The sequence below is a fragment of the Equus caballus genome, chromosome 12 (assembly GCF_041296265.1).
Source record: "Equus caballus isolate H_3958 breed thoroughbred chromosome 12, TB-T2T, whole genome shotgun sequence".
NCBI lineage: Eukaryota > Metazoa > Chordata > Mammalia > Perissodactyla > Equidae > Equus > Equus caballus.
The window spans coordinates 38513461-38533545 of NC_091695.1; the positions used below are offsets into that span (position 1 = coordinate 38513461).

At 57.4% G+C, this 20085-nt stretch overlaps 1 protein-coding gene across 12 annotated transcripts in view; it reads right to left on the bottom strand.

Annotated features, from left to right (window-relative positions):
* The window catches only part of SYT7 (synaptotagmin 7), a 67127-nt gene that overhangs the window by 30663 nt on the left and 16379 nt on the right, over nucleotides 1-20085 (bottom strand). For all 12 annotated transcript variants that reach the window (XM_070228806.1, XM_070228801.1, XM_023654165.2 and 9 more), the window contains exons 2-3: nucleotides 6366-6469; nucleotides 2063-2142 (exon numbers count right to left, since the gene is read on the bottom strand). In XM_070228806.1, the coding sequence (XP_070084907.1) occupies nucleotides 2063-2142; nucleotides 6366-6469 (184 nt within the window). The remainder of the gene's footprint in view (nucleotides 1-2062; nucleotides 2143-6365; nucleotides 6470-20085) is intronic.

The following is a 20085-nucleotide window of genomic DNA, read 5'->3' on the forward strand; positions in this document are numbered from 1 at the left end:
CCTAGGTCCTGGAGAGAAAGATCCACCAGGGTGATCACTGCTAGGCTGGTCTCCCACCCTGTGTTCCAAGGAGCTACAAGGTCCCTCAGGTTGTCTGCTGTGGTACTGGGAAAAAGGATCTTTAATTAAATAAGTTTGTGAAACACTGGTTCCTTGACTGCAGGACTTATCAGAGCCTTTAATGTGTCAATGAATACCAGTATCTCCAGAGGGCGATATGGTGTGCAGTGTTTCCCAAACTTAGTTGGTCACAGAATAACTATTAATCGTTTGTGGGGCATGAGTACTCCGAGGAACATAGTTTGGGAAGCCCTGCTGAAGAACGCAGCTTCCCAGAATCCTTGACAAGATGATCCCTTTGGAGGAGGTCCTAAGGCCATGGGGTGACTGTGCAGGGGCAAAGCCCTGCTTCCTGCCACTCCGCTGGCTTCAGCCCCGGCAGGAGGCGAAGGCCTAGGACCCTGGGGGCTGTAGATGGGAATGGTGGCTTCCTTGCCCTGGGGCAGAGGGTCTGCAGCTCAGCAGGGTTGGTGGGGGGAGAGGCTCAGCAGGGAGGTGGGGCACGGCCCGCTGTCGCCCCACGTTGTCTCAGAGAGCCCTCAGGGGCGCGGTTGCAGCCTGCAGAGCCCGCTGCCCCCTCTCCTGTCCGCCCTCTCCTCTTGCTGGAATCCCGCCTCCTCTCGTGGCCCTTTCCAGGACCATCCAGGACACGCACACCCCTTTCCAGGAAGGTTATGGTCATCTGGCCCACACCATGGCTACAAACTCAGTTAGAGGCCTGGCCTGGAGGCGGCCCGGGCGCTGGGCTGAGCCGGCCCCGTGCTCCCCCCACGTGGTTCCTCCTGCCTTCAGAAAGCCTGGAGCCCGGGCTCTGCGACGGCCCCTGAGACCTGTCAGCTCTCCGCTTTGAAGACTGGAGAGTGCGCAATCAAACCCAGCTTCAAAGGCTCCCGGTGGCCTCCTTCCGAGCCTCCTCCTCGCCCCCGGCCTCGGCCTGGCCCACCCCTCCACTTACCCGCCCCCTGCCAGACACACACCCGCAGCTTCTGTGAAGGCCCCAAACAGGGTCAGAGCCAGAGATGAAAAAAGAGGAGGGGGCCAGGAGGGGCAGGGAGGCAGCCCTCAGGAGCAGGGAGAGGAAGAAGGGAAGGAGGAAGAGAGAAAGGGAGAAAGATACACAAGGAGAGGGGTAAGGGGGACTAGACAGTGGGAGGGGTGGGGAGGTGGGCAGGGGCGTTGGGGCCCCGAATTGAAGGGAGGGATGGCCCGGGGAGGCTCCGCTTGGGCAGGGCACCCTGGCTGGCAGGTTCAGCCCTGGCAGGCTGAATTGGAGGGACACCCAGCCCTACCTCGGCCTGACAGCCTCCAGCGAAGGCCTATGCCCAGCAGAGAGGAACGGGCCGGGGCCACTGGGTAGAGGGCACAGAGCCCCCACTTCCCAGAGCCCCCAACCCGGTGGGGCAGGGGGGCTTGCCCTGGTGTCTCCCAGCAACCCACAGCAACCGGCTGGCCAAGGTGGTCTGCAGTGGAAAGCAGACCTGCCTACCTGAAGAGGGCGCTCAGAGCAAAACAAGGGAACCCAGGCAAGTCAGAGGCAGCAAGACCCGCAGAGGGGACCGCAAGGGGGACCAGAAGTGATGGCGAGGGAAGAGTCTCTCCCCATCGCTCCCCATCCTCTGAGTAGCTCTGCACGGGGGTCTGCCCCCCCTTCCAGGTCACCCTCAGAACATTGGTGGGGTCTGAGAAAAAGAGCTTGAGCCCCCTGGAGAGCGGCTCCCCAGCCCAGGGGCTGGAAACAGTGTGTGTGATATGCGGGTTGGATGGAGGAGTCAGCGACCAGGGTGGAGAAAGACAGTGCTGGGAGTGAGAGCAGCCGGAAAAGGGGACTGGGGGTCCCGGAACGTCGTGAGGATCTGGAGGGCACTGGCAGAAAAGGTGGAGCCCTGGAGGCCCCCTGAGGTGCTGAGAGTAAGGGGGAACCTGAATATGTGTGCGGCCAAGGGGCTCCTCCCACTTGGGCGGCTTGCGTGTCCCCACCCCAAACTTGAAGCCTGGCACCTACTTGATGGCCTTCTTTTCACTGCGCCCACGCCCTGAGTCTGGCGTGCCCACGGTCTCCAAGGAGTTCTTGTAGCGTTTGCCCTGTGGAGACAGCGCCAGGGTCACTCCCAGAAGACATGGCTGCACCCTCCCTGCCTCCCCAGAACCAGCCCGGAGGACAGGAGTAGATGGGAGCCCAGGCTTGGCAACAAGGTCTGGGGCCAACATGTGAAGATTTCACCCCTGTGGGGTACCAGCCCTATGGATATCGGCTCCCTCACGCACACCCATGGGGCTCACCCCGACCTGCACCTCATCCCTGACCCCCAGGGATGGGGCCCCTCCTTTCCACCTGTCTCCTGGGGCTCTGGCCCGGCTCCCAGAAACACATCTCCCTCTGCCATGAGCAGACAGCTCTCAGGAGCCTGGCCACGTCACGCTGGCCACGTCACCGCCCCCAGATGGTGGGGGTGGCATCCTGCAGGGCAAGATTGGCAGCGGCCAGTGACACGAGGGGCGGGGGCGAGGAGAGGGCCCCATGCCCGGTCCTGTCTGGGGCTGTGTCCATCACTGTCTGGGGGCTCCCTGGGGTCCTCCTGCCCTGGGGCTGGGAGGCAGGGCTGGGTCTGAGCACCCTCCTATAGGAAGGCAGCCTTAGAAAGGGAGGCTGCCCACTGACTCTGAGGCGGGGGCAGCTGCCCAGAGTTCCCCACACCAGCATGAGGTGGGGGAGGGGCAGGGCAGGAGGAGGTGGGTACAGCAGGTCCCCGGCTAGGGGACATACAGAGGCAATGGGGCCTGCTGCCGGGAAGGTGAGCACCATTCACCTTCTCGGTTTGGGTTTCTAAATTTAGCTCATGCAGAGCCTGGCACCATTAACATTCCTGGCTGCCACCAAACGTCCTCACGCGCACCCATGGGCCACGGACCTGCGCCTGGCCCAGGGCTGGCCCCACAGCCCATTCTCCGCTGGGCACTGGCTTGCCCCTGCCCAGCCCAGTGGGAAGGGACACACACACACACGCACACGCGTACGTTTCCCCAACATCCCGTCATGCACACCAACACCATAGCCACAACAGTCAATTATTCCATCTTCCCTAGACAAAATAAAAGCCGCACAGCCGCGTTCCCCGACGCTCCCGCCAGCTGCAGCCCCTTCGCTGCATGGGAGCTGCCTGTTTAGGGAGACCGGCCGTGGCAGCGGAGCTCCCCCGGAGGGTGTGGAGGGTTGGGGCAGGGCCCTCATTCCACCTCCAGTGGCCCCACCTCTCAGGGGTGCCAGGCTCCTGGTCCCAGCAGTGCCCCACATTCCCCATGTCACCCTAGTCAAGTCCCTTGCCCTCCATGGCCTCCTTTCTCAAATGGTGTTGTGTCACCAGATGAGCCCCAGGTCCTTCATCCTTCAAAATTCTCATCACAGATATTAGTCTCTCCTTTCTTACTTCAGCTCCCACCCCTAGGAACGGAGCCCGAAATGGCAGGGACTGTCTGGTCCTTGGTGTGGAACCTGGCACCCAGCAGTTCTCAAAAACCCACCACTGCAAGAGTCCCTCTAGCGCCCTGCCCGCCCTCGGGTCCAGCTGGGCTGCTGCCTCTGAGCCAGAACTTGAAGAGCTAAAAAGGAGGGCTGCTGCGTCCTCAGGGTCCACAACAGCTGCCTTCTCAGCTCCATCTCTGATCCCTGCCATCATTACCCAGTTCTGACTGGGAAGACTGGGGGTCTGCAGACGCTCCAGGTGGCCAAGGGCCCTTCTTGGACAGGCGCCTCTGGCAGGATCCCACCCTCCCTGTTCTGCAGCACTTCAGGCAGCAGGGCAGGCAGGGGGGGCCCCATCCCCACCCCTCACCCCCTCTCCTCTTGCTTTCTCCTCTTGGGAGGGGACATGACCCGGGTCAGCACCCTCCTCCCAGGCTGCTCAGCGGCCCCTTCCCCAAGACCCAGCACCTAGTTTACCGAGGGCTTTCTGGGAGCTTCTGCCTGCCCCTCTTCCTTCCACAGCTCCCAGAGCCTCCCCCTCTGGCTGCAACTATCACTCTGCAGCCAGCCTGGGGTGCTAGGGGGCAGGGACTGGGGCAGGACTTGATTTGGGGGCCAGGGGGGAGATAAAGGGGCAACAAGAGGAACCCCAGGCGGGGTCCAGGAGACATCAGGCAGCCCCAAAGGAGCCCCAAACCAACAGCCTGCCTATCAGGGAGGGGGTTGGCCAGGCTGATCCGGAAAAAGCCAGCTGGAGATTAAAGAAGTTATTAATGTTTGGAAACGGGATCTGGGCTGTCAGGTAGCACATCACTGCTGCTAAGGGGACAGGCGGGCAAGGAGAGCCCAGCAGCTGTGCAGGGGGCGTCTTAAAGCCCCTTCCACGGACCACAGAGATAGCCTGGGCAAGGAGCTCCCTGGCCTCTGGAACCTGAGGGTGGGGGTGGGTCGGGGGAGGAGGGGAGTGGCAGAGTTAGGAGGGGCTGGGCAAAGTAACATTGTCTCAGAAGCTCAGAGGAGGAAATGGAGAGGGACAGGCTGTGGTCTGGACCCCTGGGGAAGCTCCTGGCTGGAGGCTGGGAGGAGGGGCTGGGGCCCTGGAAGGTTCTGTATGTCTCAGCTGCTCAAGGCACTTCCTTCGAGGACAGCCCCCTATCTGACTCAAAAGCTGTCATCTTTGAACTCTTGTCCCCAGGTGAGTGGGGGCGGGGGTGAGGCTCTCACCACACACACACACACACACACACACACACACACACACTGCAGCACTTACCAGGGGAGGCCAGGACAGTGGGGCAGACACAAGCACCAGCTCACACGGGGATCTGATGCGATGATTGACATCCCACCGTGCAGGGGCCAAGAGACACAGACACATTGCCCCCATACCCTCCAAGTCCACACACTCAGCACAAAAGACCCCCAACTCAAGGTCACCAGCAGCGCCCTCTCATACAACCTTCCCCTGCCTTCAAATACAAATAGACAGCTGAACGGGCCCTGCGACAAGATGCACAGGGCTGCAGTGCGTGCTCAGCCACTCCCATGGCCTCTGAGGACACTGGCACACATAGGCACGTGGCCAAGCCCCCTCCTCCACCGCCCCTGAAATTCTGAGACAGACACAGACACCGGAGATCCAGGAACAATGCAGGGCAGCCAGCCTGGCTCCACACACCTGCGTGTAAGGAGCCGTCCGGCTCACACACACACTAGCACACACTCCCACTTGCACGTGGGCCAGAGCTGGCCTGAAGCTGAATAGCCCAGGATGGAGTGTCATGCTTCCAATTCCTGAGTTTGCCTTTCCTGAAGGAGGCATGCCGGGTTATGGGCTTCTCGGGTCCTCCCCAGGGGTCTCTGTCCTTTCTCTTCCATAGGACCGAGGCATGAAGCCCCCACCTACCCAGTGCTGACGGCCACAGCCCTCCCCCCTTGTCCTGAAGGTCCCTCTGTGGCTGGGCAGGGAGAGAATGGAGCTCCCAGGTGTGGCACCCTGCCCCCACTCCCACCGTTCTCAATCTGGGGGATGGAAAGAGCCTGCCAGGGACCCTTCTTCACCTAACCCCGGGAAAGGCCCCACACTTGGGACTTCTCCAAGCCCACCTTTGGGGCTGCCCCCAAAGTCCCCGCCGCACTTCTGGGCTGCGGCGGCAGGACCGGGATGAGCAGGGGCTCCGCGGAGCTGCGGGCGGGGCGGGAGGGCGGCTCAGCCCAGCTCCCCTCCCCGCGCCCTCGGGTGACGAATGTCCCTCCTGACGGTCTCGTTACTTATTAATGGCCTAATCCTGCTCGTTAATTCCCCAGCCCTCGTTAAAAATGAAAAGAAGCCGTTTGTGCTTGTACAAACCCGGAGACCACGATGGATGTGTAGGCGCTGGGGGTGGGGCGGGGCGGGCGGCGCCTCCTCATTGGCTGGGAGACCCGGCTCGGCCACGCCCAGCCCTGGGGGCGGGGGCGGGCAGAGGGGCGGGGGCGCGCGGCCGGGCTTGCAGGGGTGGCGATTCTGTGATTCCTTCTGCGCGCGTGTGCCTGCGGTTCGTTCTGCAGGAGGTGGGGCGTGTGTGCGTGTAGTTGCGAGCATGCGAATGCCTCTGGGACCTATGTCTGTCCACCCATGTGTCCCTAGGTGTGTGGCTCCGGGTGTACATATGGGGCCAACACCCAGGCAAGCAGAGTGCGTGCACGCGTGCGGTGTGAATTTCCACGGAAGTGTGCCTGACAACGCGGGCAGGTGGGTCATCTGCGCACGCCCTTGAGAGCATTCACGAGCCTGTAATAGTCGGGGGGCTGGGGGGCGGGGTGCAGGGCCAGGCTCTGCCCCCGGGGCCCCCAGGAGCCTCACCAGTTTGCGCTGACACCAGTGGCAGAGGCCGCAGAGGACGACAGTGACGCTAAGGCTGACGGTGATGATGGCAGAGACCAGCAGGACATCGCGGGTGGGTGCCCCTGGGGAGGACACGCACAGGTCAGACCCTCATTGGCTAGGGCCAGCCACCCTCCCTCAGCCCAGAGCCCCCTAGAACAACCATCCCACTGCTTCCATCTGGCCCCCACACTGGGAGCTCTGAGCCCCCAGTTCGGCCTTGCCGGCTGAGCTTGGGAAGGCCCTTCTCTTCTCCTCCTCAGTTTTCTCATCTATAAAATGGGGGAATCTTGCAGGTTGATGTTTCTCCCAGTCCCTCCCTGCATGGGCCCTGTGTGAGTCCATGGATCCGCACCATCCCCCAAACTTGACACCCTCAAAGGGAGAGGCCAGTGTGCCCCTAGCCCAGCCAGGCCTCACAGGCCCTTCAAGTACCTCTAAGACAGCCACGGCTTCTGCACAGCCTTCCTGCCCAGCACTCTTCCATACTCACGCGCCACACACATACTCTGAGCCAGAACTCCAGCTAAATTTGCCCAAACAGTCATTATTATTTCTACAGTCCCTCTGAACAGATCTGCCCCATGAGGGTCTGGCCAAGACTCAACAGCCACATTTGTCATCAGAGTGGGGATCTCTGGAACCCCCTGACCAGCCCTTGCCCCCTTTAGCTCAGCTGTCCTTGGGCTGGATGTCCACCCAGCTGTCCTCTGTACACCCCACCCTCCCACCCCTTAGCCCCTGAGCTCGCTTCTGGGCCTCCCATCCCATGGGCTCCAGCCCCACCTACGGTGTTTGCAATGTCCTAAATGCTCCCAGGAGCTACCCTGCAGTTTCCATTCCAAGAGCTCCGGGTCCTGCACCCCGACAGACCTGTCCTGGGAGGAAAATCGCAGGCGTCTGTGCAAATCCTGCCACTGGCTGCCTCTGTGGCTTTGGACGAGCCACATAACAACTCACTTTTCTCCTCCTGTGACTGTGGATTAAATCTCCTCCCTCCTTTCGGACAGGTGGGTTGTCAACAGGAGCCCAAGCCAAACGTAAGGAAGGCAACACTTGACCAGAAATGATCATGTGGGGGAGTGAGCCGGGAGAGAACGGTGTGGATCCCGCGTGCTCTGTAAATATGTGTGCACCGGGATGCGTCCTGAAGTCAAGGAGCCGCTGTTTATTTACAGAGGAGCCTGCGTGGGCTTTCCAGTGCCAGTGGTGGCAGTAATTAAGAGTTGACAATCTCTGTCTGGTCCTGGTTCCTGCAGTTTTAGCTTTTGCAATCGCGATCTCTCTTGCTCTGCCCTGGGGCCTCATGGAGGAGGGCTCAGTGGCCGGCCCCAGCTCTCAGGGCCCCCGGGGCTCCCTCTTGCCACCACTCTAGCACCCTGTTTCGCTAGCTGCTGGTTTGCTGGCTCGCTATCTGCTCTCCCTAGGATCACTTGGGTGCCAGCTCTCCCTCTCCAATTTCCCGAGCCTCCCAGCTGTGGGAAAAGGCCCTCCTTGCCGGGCCTCCACCTGTCCACCTGCCAGGCCAGCTGAGCTTCCTCCTATCCCGAGTCCACAGCCTCGGCCGCCAGGATGCTCCTGCACCCAGTTCATTGTCAACCTCAGGACCCACAGCACCCAGGAGCTCTGCCCTGGCCAACCTGCAGACACCAAGGAACTCGTCCTGCTCCTGCCTCCCCGGGGCAGAGGAGCACAGCTCTGCAAAGCTGGAGGGGCCACATTTGCCAAAGTCCTCAGGCCAGATGGGAGGCCTCCATCTTTAACCTCCAGACTTCTGAGGGAGAGGGGGGCAAGACGAGTGGGGAGAGCGATGGCCAAAATGCCACAGGGCACACCACCAGGGCCCCAAGACTCAGGCCTGTGGTTAAGAGATGGACAAATGTGCCTCCCAGGAACGGGGCCTGCACTTTCTCTGGTGCTCCCCACAGGAGCTGCCCTGGCCTACTGGAAGGGGCTGGGGGTGCCGTGTGGGTTGAGAAACCAGGTGACCCACACCTTCCTTTGTTCCTTTGTTTTTAAATAAAATAAATTCCATTCTTAGGCTGAGCTTTCTTCCACTGCTACCTACCCTGAGGCACAGGGGACAGGCACAAATTATTTCTTAGCATGTCGAGTGCCCCAGAACTAGCAAGTGGCAGGACACCCAGCCTGGGGCTTCAGACTCCAAAATACCCGAGAAAAGACCCAAGTGTGAGTACAGCTTCTGCCTCTTAATAGCTGTGTGGCCTTGGACAAGTGTCTTAACTACTCAGTGTCTCCATTTTCCCCTTTATAGAGTGAAGATGATAATGACCCAGCCTATGGGGTTGTTGTTAGCACTCAATAGATAGATAGGATTATTATTAGGGCTGTCGGTGTTAGTCTGCTCTCAGACATAAACAGACGGCTCTGGGAGCACAAATGAAGAGGTGATAGCTGGACTAGGGAGCAATCTGGGGAGGCTTCCCTGAGGAGGTGATGTTTGGTGTGGTCCGGAAGATGGGGCTGAGGAGAACATAGGACTTTCTGGGCAGAGGGAAGAGCAAGAGCAAAGGCAAGGCGGGGGAGGAAGGGTCAGGCATGTTGTTTGAGGAGCTAGACCAGGTTATGGGGCGCGGAGGGCCTGGGAATGAGCTTGGGCCTGATGGGGAAGGGGCTTGTCTATCAGGCTGAGGGGCCTGTTGTGTTCTGTAGGCCATGGAAGGTTTTGGAGCAGGGTAGGTCAGGACCAGAGGGGGTGTTAGAGGGGGCGAGTTGGAGGCCCAAGTGGGCCCCTCTGCCCCAGTGCCCACCCTCTCCACGTGCCCTCTCCTCCACGCACCTCTTAGCCATGGGGCAGTTCTCCAAGGGGTCACCTCCCCAGAGTTCCCTCTTTGCCAAACACAGCCCTTCTCAAAAAACTGCTCCTCCACCCCTGCTGTAGGCTGGAGAGCCCCTGAGGACAGCGGCTATTGATCCCAGAAGCCAGTGGGCACACTCTGAATGGTCCCCAGAGACCCAGGGAACATCCATCCTAAGCAATTATCATTCTGTGGGCACGCAGAAGGAGCACTGGGCTTGGAGTCTAGGCGAACTAGGCTGGGACCCTATTCTGGCCACTAGCCAGCTGTGTGGCCGTGGGTAAGGCGCTCAACCTCTCTGATGTCAGTGCCTTCATCTGTGCAAGAGCCGACCATTCCCTGCTTTGATGAAGGGCAGGTGTTCTAGGGGTCCCACATGAGTAACAACTTAGTCCTCACAACAACAAGTGGGGTGAGCATTTTACTCACTGTCCCCATTTTACAGATGGGGAAAATGAGGATTAGAGAGGTCAGGTACCCTGTCCTAGGTCATTCAGCTAGTAGGTGGTGAAACCAGTGTTCAAACCTAGGCGGTCCGGCTCAGAGTCTACCCTCTGCTTTGTGTGCTCTGTGGAACCCCTAAGATTCCCAAGAACTTCTCAGGGGCTACAGAGGTGGATGCTGAGTAGATGAGGATGTGGTCTCTCAGGCCCTCTTCATCAAAGCAGCATTATTTCCCTGTTTCTCATCCTGGGCTTTTGCAGAAAATTCCACGTGAAGGAAGGGACGTGTGGCTAAGGAGAGTTGGGACCGGTGGGACCCCTGGGATCCCCCATAGCATGGGTAGATGCCATCATCCTCCAGATGCCTGACCCCTCTTCCCCAAGATCCCCCAGGCCCCCCAGCATCCCTGAGACAGCCCTGAAAGCCAGGGTGACACGAACACTTGCCATCGCAAATCGCACTGGTGCTGTGAACAAGTGACATGCTGTCCTCGGCCAGCACGTGATGCTGCCATCCAGGGGTACAAGCACATTCTTGCCTGCCAGCCAGAGGGAAATGATTCCCAGAGCATGGAGTCACAGTGTCTTGGGCTGGAAGGGACCTTGGAAGTCATGGAGTCAGGCCCCATCAACGCACACCTCCCGCCCCGGGCAGCCCGGTTGGTGACAGGAAGCCACTTCTGCGGCAGGCAGGCCCTCCACGGATGGGCATCGTTAGGGAGGGCTGCTGTGCCTTGCGCCAAGCTGAATCTGTCGTCCTATAACTTTCTCCCTGGTCCTAAGCTTGCCCTCCAGAGCCGCCGGGAACAAGTCAGCTCCCTCTGCCGCATGACAGGCCTCCAAATCCTTGTCGACAGCTTTCATGTCCCCTCTCAGTCTTCTCCAGGCAAAGCCATCCTGGCCCTCCTAACCCTTCCTCTGATGACATACATGGTTTCAAGTCCCCTTAGCGTCAGCATATTAACATTGGGGAAAGAAAATATTGCAGCTGTAGTCAGCCTTTTGACAGAGCTGAGTTCCACGACCTATCCAGGGGCAGAGGAGACATCCGGGGTTCCCAGGGGGAGACACAGACAAGGGCAGACAGATGACATCGCAAGACCTGGGAGGCAGGAGGAGCCAGGAGCGAGGAGAGCCAGGCCTCCTGGGTCCCATCCCAGGGGTGTCCTGGGAGTGAGGTGTTGGCTCAGGCATGTCACTGCCCCTCTGCCCAGGCCTGTGGCAGGCATGTCAGCTGATTAGAGCCCAGTATTAATAAGGATCGAGCAGAGTCCTGTGGCCAGAGCCTGTGCTTCTGACCATGCCACCCCTCCACCCCCAAGGGGCTCTCAGGATAAAGCCTGTGTGCCCGAGGAGGCGGCCCACCTCTGAGGGTGGACAAGATGCCCATACAGAGTCTTCCCTTATAGGACATCAGCTCTGTGAGGGCAGGGCTCACTCTTGTGTTCACCATCGTCTTCTCAGCACCAAGGACAGAGCTGGGCATACAGCTGGTGCTATATAAATGCTTGTTGAAAGAATGAGTCAAGAGGAATCCCAGCCTCCAGGAATAATGATAGTAATAGAAGCTACCATTATTAAGTACCTACTGTGTACCAGACTACAGGGTCCATGAAAGCAGGGGCTTTATCTGCTTTGCTCATTCTGATAGCCTCTGTGACAGGCTGACGCATGGGAGGGGCTCAGTAAATATTTGATGAATGTTCAAAGCTTGCATATGTTATCTCTTTTGTCTCCCAAACAAGATGGGAGGAAGAGATGGGAGAGGCTGCAGTGACAGAGTTTGAGAGCCTCTCTCTTTTACACATGCACACACACACACACACACACCCCATGACCCCTCCCTTCTTCCTCCATGCCCATCTTTGCCTGACAATTCTTGATTTTTCTAGACCCAGATGAAAAGCACCTCTTCTAGGAAGCCTTCCATAATCTCCCCAGTGAGAATTAATATCTCCTGCCCCCAGCTCCCATCACACTGTGCCTGCACCCTTCTTTTAGGGTGCAGCGATTAAGTACCAGGGCTCTGGAGCCAGACTCTCTGGGCTCAAATTCTGACTGCTACTCTTCTAAGCCGTGTGACCTAATTTCTGCGTGCCTTGGTTTCCCCTTCTGTAAACCAGGGCTAATAATAGTACAGGCCTCATAGGACAACTGTGAGGTTTAAAGGAATTAGTGCGTATAATACGCTTAGCACAGAGGCTGACACAGAATAAGTAGGCAATAAATGCTGGCTATTATCCTGGCATCACCACGTCGTGCCCTGTATTAGAGACATCTGGGACATGCAGTTGGCACTCAATGAGTGTTGAATGAAATACTGAACTAGATACACATCGAGTTTTCCCCAAAGGACAGCAGAGGTCATGCCTTACTCAATTCTGTGCACCCCTGAGCCCTGCCACAGGACCTGGCCCAAGGCTTGACCAAGAGTAAGCACCAGTGAACGCCTATGGCAAGGAATAGGGAGGGCTGAGGCGTGCGGGTGTCGGCGGTGGAGGGGGGGGGGGGGGGCCGCAGCTGGAAGCCAGGCTGGGCTTCAGGTATGAACTGCAGACCGGACCCTGTCCCCTGCCAGGGCTCTGCCCCCACTCCCAACTCCTTCTCATCTCCTCTGCAAGTCATGATTTATGGATGAGCAGAATCAAACAGGCCCGCTGGCTGCTGGGATGCCCCGGGGAGCTGCCGGAGAGGGAATGGACTTCTGAGGGCAAGTGCACCAGCTGCCCAGAGGGGAATGGGAGGGGAGCCAGAGGCGGAGCAGGTACACACACGCAGGCCACAGACACAGACAGCTATGGCTCACACACACACTCCACTGAGATGCACCCCTTGCATGGACACTCGTGTTCACACTCACATACATATATGCATGGACACACACACACAAGCCATGGAGACTCACCCTTACACAGACACCCGTGCTCACACTCACACACACACGCATGTATACCCATGGCAACAAGCAGATGCCCAGCCCACCCTGCCATCCACGGTCTCTAGGCGTTCATGCACTTCCTCCGGCCTTGGGTCTTCCCTCTGCCTGTTATTTATCTACTCAGATTCTGTCTGTCCTTCGAGGCAGAGCAGTGGGACAGGAAGTAGACTTGGAGGCAGATGACCTGGATTCAAGTCCCACCTCTACCCCTGGTCAGTCACCCCAGGCAAGCCCTTTCTGGGCTTCAGGGCTTTACCTTCAAATGATGATGATAACCCCTGATGTCCCCTGCTGGGGTCCCGTCAGGACCAAATAATAGCCCACATTAACTGAGCACATGCTGTTTGTGGCAGAGACTGTGCCAGGAAGATTATATGTACCATCTCGTGAGATCCCCCACCACCTTGCACCAGTATTTCCACTTCACAGAGGAAGAAAGGAGCATGGGGAACTAAGGCAACTGGAGCCTGTCCTTTGCCACAGCTACAGCTGCCTCCCTCAGAGCTGAGGGGACAGCATTCTGGAAGATGCTACACAGCATGCCCAAGCCACACCTAACTCTTCTCCTTCCTTCCAGAAGGCCAACCTCTTGCACACTTGAGGCTTTGCCTAAGCTGTTCCCTCTGCCTGGAATGCCCTTCCTTCTATTCTCCACCCTCAAGATCCCTAGACAAAGATGGTCTACATCCCCTCTCACATTTCTTCCTGCTTCTCCTGTAACTGTGGCATTTCTTCATTGTAGGTTAGTAATTTGTACTTTCTATGTCTTTCCCCCACTGGGGGCATCTGGAGGACTGAGACTCCAGATCGCTCATCTCTGTAGCCCAAGGTCCAGTACATACAAGAGGTTGGATAAGTAAGTGCATGAAATTATTCAAGGCCCCAGGGGAGCCCACATCTTTCAGGAAGCCCTCCCTGATGACAAGGGCTCACAGCAGCCTCTTCCTTCTCTAAACTTGAATTAACTGACCCTGGGTCCAACCTAGTTTTCTTGGCAGTAGGCCTGTCCCCCCAGCAGGGCCAATGAGGTAAGATCCCATCTATCCATTGTTCAGAGTTTCCCACAGCCCATAGCCCAGAACACGATACGGAGAAGCTCCTGGACATGCTGGAAACCTGTGCACATCGGCTGTTCCCCCTAGAATTCACTTGTTCTCTCACACTCAGATGGTGACACACACACTCCCCATATCCAGCCCTTCCAAAGTTGTCCTGTCACCTCCATACCCTCCCAACCTGGCCTGCTCCCCTCTTTCGAGCACCCCCAGATCCCAGGCCCTTGCCTTCCTTACTAGGTGCCTTAATCACAGTAACTAAGGAATGCAACACTGGATCAGGTTCACAGCCCTCAGCACCCCTCTGCAGGTAAACACTCTCACGCTCATTTTACAAAGAAGGAAACTGAGGCTCAGAAGGGTTAAATGCTTTCCCAAGGACACACAGCAGAAGAGCCGTAAAGCCAGGATTGGACTCCAGTCTGTAAGACCTCAAATCCTGCAGCTCTCACTCCTGTTCCATCCCAGGGAGGCAGAGCCTTGAAACAAGTCACTCCGAGGACAGACAGGGGCAAGAGAAGAAAGAAACCGAGTGAACACAAAATAAAGAGCAGCCAGGGACAAGGCTGCCACTTCCCTAAGAGTTTTACCAAAGAGAGCGAGGCCCTAGTTACTCCAAGACCTCTCTCGCACACACACCTTTCTGGGGGCTCCTTCCACCCTCAGTAGATAGAGGCTCAACCCACCTAAGGGTCTCAGAAAAGGCTGGGGGTTGGGAGCCTGGGGCTGGACCAATAGGAGCAGGTAGAGGAAGTGGGTGGGGTGCCCAAGCACTTGCCCAGGCCCTGTCTCTGGTGCTGACTAGGGTGCAACCACTATCCGGGACATAAAGCGAGTGATGTTGGGGGTGGTTGAGGCTATCTCTGCCAGCGCGTTCCCATCCTGATCCCGCCTCCTCCTGCCTGATTCTGCACCAGGACGTATCGTGCCCCAGCGCCTCCCCCCATCCTTTGGCGGCTGCAGGATGACGTTCAAGGTGGAAAGCAGTGAAAGCTGGCACCACAGGTTTCCATAGGAAGCACCCCTCCACGTGCATGCTGAGCAGATGGAAATGGGGGAAGGTGGGAGGGAATTTACAAGTGCAGAGCCTACCAGCCCCAGGGCGATTTGGGCATGGGGAGGGGGGCATTTTTGGTGCCTATCCCACTCCCCTTCCTCCTCCTGATCCTACATACACAAAAAAGCCAGAAAAAGGCAGAGGTGGGGAGAAAGCAGTGGGGAGAAAACCAATGAGCTAAACTCTGAACCCCAGACTGCCAGGCAAAGCTCCAGGACTCTGTCATACTGAATGTTTTTTCCCCCTCCATCCAAAAACAGCCCCCCTCCAGGCCACCCACCTTGAAAATGGGCAGCTCATCCCCTGCAATAGGAAACAGAAAAGAGATGGGCAGGTAGAAGGAAGAAAGAAAAAGGAAGGAACGAACAGAACCCTGCACTCATTTCCCAGGAAAGCTGGGCCTTGGCCCCACCCCCATGCCCTCCGGGCAGTCTCTCTGAGCATCCTTCAGAAGGCCACCCGCCTGGAGGCAGCCACAACCCCTACGGCCTCACCCAGGAACAAGGCTGGCCAAAGGGGAGGCCCGAGGGGAATTGTTTTGGAAAGTTACGAGTAGCTCAAAATAGGGGCTTAGCACGAGCAAGCTTCTTCAACCTTGACTGTAATAAAAACAGATAATGCGTGAGTGAGCTAGGAGAGTGCTGGCAGGGGCCGCAGAGGCCGGCTGGATGCAGACGGTTTAGAATTCAGGGGAGATGCCAAGTGAGTAAACAGCGAATAAAGGATTATCTGGATGGGCCAGGAGCCATTCCAGCAAGAAATTGGACGGGGACATGTCAGGATCCACAAGCACTCCGACTCCTCATGAGGGAGCGGGGCCTGGCCAGCCTTCTCTATCTCTGCTCTCTCTTCCCTCAGAGAGCATGGCCTTTGTAATAATGGCTCACATTTGTTCAGGGCAGAACGGTTTACAAAGTATTCCAGAGTTTACCGAGGGTTTCAAATCCACGCTGTATTTCTGCTCAGTGACCCCCTCCCCTCATCACAGCCACCCCCTACCTGTCACAATTCCTGGCTTAGGGAAGCCTGGGGCACCTGGTTTCAGTCTTCAGCTTCAAAAGAGGGGGAGAGGGAGACAGGGCATCTGCAGACCCCTAAGAGCTGCTGAGTCTGGAAGTCACCAGGGTCAAAGCCATTCAAGATGGACAGGGCCAGGTACCAGCTCTGAGCAGGAAGCCCAGGTTGAACAGTGTCCAGCCAGGAGTTAGCCCGGAACCTGTCACCCTCCCCACCCACTCTGATCCCAAAGCTGATGAGCTGCCTGGGCAGTCATGAAAACGATCACGTCTGTCACAGCAGCAGGAACCCAGGAAAGGAGGAACTCAGATGGAGGGCCTCTCCACCAGGAGTGTGGAGTGGGGGCAGGATCATGGATGTGTGATGATTAAGTGCAGGCCTTGACCACTAGTTACTCCTATGAATAATGTATTGGTGTGCCTTGGCCTAAATCAGCATCTTATTGTTATTAATAATACACAGCTGCAAAGAAGCTGGGCTTGGAATGGTGTGCTATATTTTATTTGAGGATCTCAGAGCACTTAAGAGTTCCTTATGCTGATGACTCAACTCTACCTCCCCAAGTTACAGACTTCCTTAGAGGCCAGGGCACCTATCCTGCCCTGACACTCTCCCACCTGAGGCTTGGAACCATGAAAGCCACAGCAGCTAGGAATCTTGCATCCTGGGATTCAGGTTCTTGACCTGGGCTTTTGAGGGAGGAGGGAGTACACTTAATCTTTGCCAGCTCAAGGGCTCTTGGGCATGCAACATAGTGCGAAGCTGCTCTCAGAGATGTTTAGGAAGAAGGGAGATAACTAGTGGGAATCCAGGTGCGAGAGAGATGGATGAAGACCACAGATCCCCATCTGAATCCAGTTCTGCCACCCAGTGTCACTGTGGCTGTGTGACCCTAGGCAATTAACTCAACTCTCACTCCTAAGTCTCCTCGTTAGAAACAGGGTGTCTGAGATTCCCTCTTGGAGGTACCATTCTACAGTATTCTGGGGTATCACTAGCGCCACAAATACTGGGAGAGAGCCGCTGAACGCGCCGCCCTAAACTCTGTCCACGGTGCTGAAACAGCGCTCAGCCGCGCCTCCTCTGTCCTTGGTGCTGAAACAGAATTCAGTGCCGGGACTGCGTCCTCCTTTAGGCCGCCCTGTGCATTGCCTCCGGCGAGCGGGATCCAAGCCACCAGAACCTTTTTCAGGACTGCAGCATAGTGGTCCAAACTTCCTCTGCCAATTCCTCCCTGATCAGCCCCGAGCTGAAGCCACGGCAGCGACCAGCTGACCTCAAGAGCTCCCCTTCCCCAGTGAGGTCCTCAGATGCCGAGGATCCCAGTCAGCAGCCCAACTCGGGACAAAAAGAGCCTCCCCGCTAACGCAAATGCCACATTCCATTTCCTCAAAAGGAACCAGCTGCACTGCCTCCTTGCGGCTGGCGCGGGTACTGCGCTCAGAGCAGGAACACAGAAGGTCCCCAGCGGTGGTGCTGGGCGGGTGGGGAAGGAGCGGCAGACGGTCCGGCCCCCGCCGCCCCCTCACCTCTCCCGGGGCAATCTGGCGCTCTGAGCTTGCAGCGCTGCCCAACACCCGCACGCTCCAGGCTGTCCGACTGTGTTCTGGCCGCCTTGGGGCGCCATGCTGCCGGTTCACAGCAAAGACGCAACCCAGGTGGCCCGACTGACCAGGCGAAACTTCCTGCTCGCTCCTCCAAGGTAGGTGGAGCAGGCCTGTTTAAACAAACGCAACCTTTCCTCTCGCAGCAGGGCCAGCCCTATCAAGACGAACACAAAGGCTTGTAATATGCCTCCCCCAGGGCAGAGACTCTCTACCTCACACCCACCCAAATAAACTTGCGCACAGCCTCTCCTTGGGAAAAAGTAGGGGTGGGTGGGGGGAATGCCACAGCTGCAGCCCACTCCTGTTCCCCCCTCCAGCGATGGGGGCTCTCTGTGAAGCAGATCTGCTTGGTGGTTCTAGGGACTGCTTGATATTAGACTGGGTGTAGAAATTTCCCTCCTTCCAAAAACCTGAAGATATCACCCAAAATCACAGCTTTTCTGGATCCAGACAGGGAGTAAAGATGATAGCCTTTAATTACAGTAGATACAGGTAATATCTTTTATTGAGCACTTACTATAGGCCAACCACTGTGCTAAGAGCCCGGCAAACATTATCTCATTTAGCCTTACCGCTCCCCCCCACCCCCACCCCGCAGAGGAGGCATCATGATCAGCATCCTACAGATGAGGAAAGTGGGGTTCAGAGAGGTGAGGTGACCACTCAGGGTGGTGCAGCTGGCGAGTGTTGAGCCTGGCATGGGAAACCACATCTGTCCGCCCTTAATCTTACAGCTCAGCTGGACCCACCTGGCCATCTTTCCATGTCTGGAAGCCTCACTGCCCCTTAGGTGTTTCCAGGACCACCCCACCCCTCCACCACCCTCAAGTCTCAGCTGAGAGCCCCATGGAGGAAGACAGTAACACCTCACCCTCTCACAGCACTTTATAGCCTGCAAAGTGCTTTTATAGCCACTGTCCGAATCAACCCTCATGATAGTGAGGCCCTCTTCTGATTTTACAAGAGAGAGAACTAAGGTTCAAAGGGATAAGTGGCTGGCCCGAAGTCACACAGTGAGTAGTGGAGCCAGAACTCAGCTGAAGATGGTGGGACTCCCAGCTGAGTGCTCTCTCCCCACATCCCCAAGGTTGAGATCCTGGAGGCCAGACAGGAAGGAAATCCTGAGGGCCTTTGTCTCCTGAGGGGCTTCCTGAGGCCCTGACCTGGGCTGTTTCCCTCTTCCTGCTTCCTAGGGGCTGTCGGTTGGCTCAGCTCTAACTTGGAGTCCCAGAGTCTCAGTCTAAATGAATTTTTTTTTTTCCAGGCAATTACTTCCTGCTAATTAGGAGGCAAGGCTGCCAGTCCCTGGGCCCTGGGGTGACCCCTTTTCTCAACTCACAGAGGTGGGGGCATTTTGAGGTACCGCATAGCAGCACCAGCCACAGACATTGCCTGGGTCAGCCCTGTCGGCTGAAGGAGACCAGGAAACTTTTGAGGGCACGGGGTCTGGTGGAGGAGTAAGGAGCTCCAAGGAGCTGGAAGAAGGGAGGTGGGGTGAGAGCGATTCTAAAGTGGGAGAGAGCCAGGGGACAAGACGCTGGAAGGAGCCTAGACATGCGGAGTAAGAGAGAGACCTAGGCTCTGGAGCAGCAGGGGGAGCAAGGAAGATCCAGAGAAACAGGGCCATGTCGTAGGAAGGAGAAAGGAGGACTCTCGGGAAGCAGAGAGAGAGCAGAGGGGAGAGGGAGAGGAAGGAAAAAGCACCCTGGAAAATGGTCAAGATGACAGAAGTGGAAGAGGCAGAGAGGGGGAGATCCTGGGAGACTCCAGGAAGGGGAAGGAGAGAGAAGGACAGGGAGGAAGAAGGAACTGTTGAAGGTAAGCCCCAGGGAGAAGGGGAGGAGAGCCGGGGAGGACGGCTGGAGTGGCAGCTCCCAGGGCCCCAAGAAGGGCTCTCTCTACGTCATTGTCCTTGAGCCTCCCCCAATGTCAGTGCCCAGCCAGTCGGGCCTGCACAACCTCCTACGCAGCCACAGGTGCGGGCGGGCATTATGGCAGGCCACCAGCCGGCTCAGGCCCCAGATGCTCCACTTACCCAGGGCAGCCGGCCCACTTATCTTCCTGCCAACCTGCCACCCCTCTAGGGGCTGAGCCAGGACCCTCCTGGTCACAGAGCAACATGACCAGGAGGCTCTGGGACTGTGTGTGGTCCAGCCTCTCCACTTTACAGAGGGAGGATCAGGGCCCAGAGAGGAAATGGTGCTTGTCCAAGGTCATATAGCAAGTGAATGATGAGGCCAGATGTAGAGGGCTCAGAGGCTAAGTCCCAGTGGTGAGTCCTGCTCCCTCCTGGGCAAAGCCAATAACAGGAGACAAAAACAGGTCTTGGTTGCCAGCAAGTCAGTCCCTGATCAGTTTAAGCCCCATGGAGTGTAGGGGGGCAGGCGGAAGGGAGAGAGGGTAGCCAGGGGCTGGAAGAGAAGCAGAAGAAGTCACTATTTATGGAGCACTGGGTGGGAGGGTTCTGCATGGGTTATAATCGCAGCCAACATTACTGAGCTCTTACTAGGTACAGCCTTCCAGCCACTTAAGACATTACATGCAGGACCTCACTTAATCCCCAGGATAACCCTATAAAGTATGTTATTCCATTAGAGGGGAGAAACCAAGGCTCAGGGGAGTTGAGTAACTGGCCAAGTCCACAGGCTAACCCGTGGCATAGGCAACGGCTAGCCACTGCCCTGAGGAGCCCTCCACCCCAGCATTATCTGAAGATGCTCAGACCCCCGAGTTCCCAAGATCCCAGCCCAGCCCTGGCAGAAT